General features: G+C 33.5%; 1 protein-coding gene across 1 annotated transcript; it reads left to right on the forward strand.

The window, feature by feature from the left end:
* The first annotated feature begins 1,127 nt into the window (after window positions 1-1,127).
* LOC145578039 (uncharacterized) lies at window positions 1,128-1,784 on the forward strand. Its single transcript, XM_081635442.1, has one exon. It carries the CDS (start codon window positions 1,128-1,130, stop codon window positions 1,782-1,784), a length of 657 nt encoding a protein of 218 aa, XP_081491568.1.
* The last annotated feature ends 2,794 nt before the right edge of the window (window positions 1,785-4,578 follow it).

Genomic DNA, 4,578 nt, shown 5'->3' on the forward strand with positions numbered 1-4,578 from the left:
ATACAAACCATAATCATGTCAGCACATGATTCTTAAACTACTTAAAATTAAAATACTATCCGATAACATATTCTACCACCTTCTTCGTTGTTGTACTTGGGAAAATTTTTCAACAAACCAACACAGCCAACTTGTATTCTTCTCGTACTTGGAGGGCTGACCCTTGTATTTCTTGCAAGCGAATAACATAGGATTGTACGGATTGCGCTTCCTCCCCTACAAACGAATACAACAAGAACAATTGATTTATAATTTTATTATACGTATGATACTTAATAACAACATAATGTTAAAAATAACAATTATACCTGAATGACAACATCTAGTGTCGCACAGCTCGAGATTATGGGATTCCCCATCAATTTGATTAGCTCTTCTTTATATAGTACCGTTGCACCACCCGAACATGAGTTAATCAATGATGTCTTAACAAGGAACCTCCATGGTAAACGATTAACCACCTCGTTCACATTTTCATTGAGGTGCCTAGTTTCGAGAAGAATCACAACAGACGGATTGAATGCCTCATGCATCAATCCAAAATTTGGAATAAACGACCCCCTAGCAATTCCACGAACATTCCAAGTAACAATTCTAGTGTTTAATGGAACATTGGTCAGATAGGGAACCTAACTTGGGCAGGTAACTGGATCGAATGCGACAATGTTGTAAGGGCCCCTTTTCTTCGACTCCTTGTCTTGGTAGATTTGTATTATCACCATGCACTCAAAATGGGAACATCCACAACCTGTATGGCGTCGGTATAAGTCCCCATGCACAAATACACGATATCTAAGCACAATCGAACCGTTGGCACACTTAAATCCAACATCGGCTTCGGATCAATTAGGTGTTGTAGGTTCCTTGGGATGGTGTGTAGATACTCCAAACACCATTTGATCACAGACTTCCCTTGAACTGACACTGGGTATAGGTCATCACAATTAGGAATGTGGGCTGGTTTGGTTTCTTTATGCAAGTGGGTATCTCAATTAGAATAGAGTTTGTTTAAATGGTTGATTGGTACTGTATTTGTGATTTTATCAAGTGGAGAAGACTGATATTGTGATTTAAATGGTTGATTGGTACTGTATTTTGTTGAAGAAGAAGAAACCCTACTATAGAATATGGCAGATGAGAAGGAGAAGCAGAAGCAGGTAATAAGCTTGAAACTATTAGTGGACCCAAAGGCAAACAAGGTTATGTTTGCAGAAGCAAGAAAACAGTTTGTTGATTTCATCTTCCACACACTGTCATTGCCACTCGGAACAGTTGTTAAACTCCTTAATAATAACCTGATGGTTGGTTGTCTTGGAGACCTTTACAAAAGTGTTGATTCTCGTAATACTCAGTACTTCCACTCTGATGTTACCAAGGATTCTGTTCTGAATCCTAAATCTGCTGTTAATGTTCCTTTGTTGTCTCTGAATGAGGCTTTTACTACTGCCAACGACGATAAACAATTCTATCTGTGTGAGTCTGAATGGGGCTATGTAACTGATGTGCTTGGTAATAAATGTCCCAATTGTCTCCTTGATATGCGTTTGGCGGAGTTGTGCTATGTCGGGCCGACTGGCTCAGGGAATACAGCGTCGTCAAGCAGTGGAAATGAGGGATTTGTGAAGGGGTTGGTGACTTTTATGGTAATGGATAACTTGGAAGTGAAGCCCATGTCAACAATTTCTGGCATCACCCTCATTCACAAGTTCAATGTTAAGGATGTTTCTTCCTTAGTTGAAATGGAACTTCAAGTTGGTCTCAAGGAGGTATCTCAATGTGCCTAGTCTCATTTAAATCAACCATTTAAATCACAATATCAGTCTTCTCCACTTGATCCAAGTGGGTATTTCAATGTGCCTAGTCTCATTTTAAGTGTAGAGAATTCTGGAGTTGTTGTTTTAGGGTTGAGGATCATTTGAGCAATTGTTTGGCGAGAAACATAGGCTGGTGAGTTTGATTTGTCGCGACAAAGAAAGTACATGGTATTCATATCCTTTTCGGATTCTAGGCTTTGTGGTGGGTGGAAGTAGAGGAAAGCACAGTTGCAAGATTTTGTATACGCAACTCTTGGGCAAGGCATGTTCAGGTGGTTTGAATTGTGTATGGTAGGACGATAAAGAATAAGGCGGTGGTGTCTAATGAGTTTCACTGGCACGTATAAATAGAAGGATTGAACTAAGCTATTTTATTACTAACCCTAGCTCCAACATCATAAGGAAATATAAAATAATAACACATAGTGTCCAATATGTAGGGTGTAGAAATTAAATGCGCCAATCATTCAGCAAATATTAATGTTATGACAATGTCATCAATTTTTGTTCTGTAATAAAAGTTTTCTAGTACAATGCAAAAATAGTAGGATAAGTGTTGATAAAATAATGGGTTTGTGCATTAAATATAATATACCCACATAATAAATAATAAATAGTGGAATATTATTAATATTAAATAAAAATAATATACAAAACTAACAGTAAAAAAGGTTAAATTAACATTAATACAAACCCTCCTTGTGTCATATTGGCACAACACATTTGCTTAGTTGCATTTGAACAAGGGTTCAAGGATTGGTAGACAAGGAAAGTAATGTGACCAATAATTAAAAATATAAATTAGATTGTAACTGGTCTATAAAATTAAAACAAAATTTCAACTACACCATTAATAAAAATAAATAAAAAAAAGCATTGTCATCCTTGATAAGGAAATCTCACATGGTAAGAATTGTTTTAATCCAAATGGTTTCTTGCTTATAACTATTAAATAATCATATATTATTAACAATAATATATTTACCTAATTATATAAAAACAAGGAGTTAAGAATAAATAGTATGATAACTCCGCTTAATTTGTTCATGTATTATAAAAAACAAAAATTACATTATCAAAGCGTTTAAAAATAATCGTACATCTATGGTACTAGCTTCCATATGCCTACCATCTCGCATTCTGACCAAGAAAACCCTTTCACATCAAGAGCTTTGCAAATTAAAAAAAAAGGAATGATTTATCCTCCTGACTGGATGATGTGTACTACCAGTCGGATTTATGCTAGGATTTCGGATTTGTTTTTAGATTTGCTTATCTACTTCCTGCCTTTACCTACTTCCCTTTTTACCTTTCCAATTAAACCGGCTTTTGTGCTACTTTTCTAAATCGTACCATAGATATCCGCAAGTTTGTTCAAAAACAATTTGGAAGCCGTGACATTATTTTGTAATTGCATTGACTTCTAAACAATTTGGAAGACATGAGATTGAATACAACTATAATTGAATTTTATTTAGGTAATTCTAGGTAATATTATCAGGCAAGACATGATATTGAATACAAATATAATATTATCAAGAAAGGGAGAATTCTAGGTAAAAAATTGTTTATTTAATTTAAGATTCATACCTTATTCATATCATTTTGGCTATAATTGAATACAAATATATAAATAATGGCATCTCTTCACATGCAACTATAAATAGAATTGTTTTAATGGGACAATAAATAAAACTTATGTATTGTTTGTCGTTACCTTTTAATGGACATCTTCAAAATGACAATGATTAATCTTCAATCTTAGTAGTTGTTCATTGTATTGTACTGGTTGTTTAAAATTTCGTTTATCTCAAAATCCCTCCTAAATATTGTAACATATTCCTCTTCAATTTAAACATTAGATAAAGAGAATTACGAAATCCTAAATAAGTGTTAATCGTTGTTTTTAACGTTCTGAATTATTTATAACATGTAGCTGTATGTTCATATTCCATGGTTGATAATAACCCCAAATTTTTGAAATTTCTCCCTTGAATACACTTACACTTGAACGGAGAATTATCTCGTTCCTTAAACTGGGATTGATCTCCTATAAGAGCATCTTTAACAATGAACAAATAAATTATTTGTGTTTTATGGAATGATGAATAATGACATGAACAAATGTGAATGGTTTGGAAAACCAAACCATTTGTGAAAATTATTTGTCTGACAAAACTTAGTTTTATTGATTATTTTAATGATAAATATTGTATTTTAATTTTTAGGAAAAGATAAATTGAAGGTGGGGTAGATGAATAGTAACATAAACAATATTATTTTTTGGTTCATTGTTAATTGGAGAATGTTGGAAATTATTTGTTTGATTTATGTATATGAGAAAGAAAGTATTTTTTTTGGGAATAGTAACATGAACAATTTTTTTTTTGTTCATGAATAAGAATGCTCTAAGATATGTAGAGTCAGCTCGTATAGTTTGGTTATTTCGTCTATATTTAGTTTTTATTCAACAATACAACCTACTGCCTAATGTAACACCCCCAAATCTCCCTCTACGGAAGTACTAGTATAATACGTATAATTATACCGTAGAGATAGACTTGAGCGTGTTACCGCCGCGTGATTACGCAAGGCTACTCAAAATACTTAACTCAATAACAAAACTTGCAGCGGAAACTCAACTTTCTTTTATTAATACTTATAAAAATAGTAACATTGTTATGAGTATTCAAAATAAAGACACAAGACCAACACTTCCTAATCTAGGTGAAACCATTCCCGGGACTCCATATGCTCGATTATT

Source organism: Chenopodium album, chromosome 14 (genome assembly GCF_948465745.1).
Source record: "Chenopodium album chromosome 14, dcCheAlbu1.1, whole genome shotgun sequence".
NCBI classification, from domain to species: Eukaryota; Viridiplantae; Streptophyta; class Magnoliopsida; order Caryophyllales; family Amaranthaceae; genus Chenopodium; species Chenopodium album.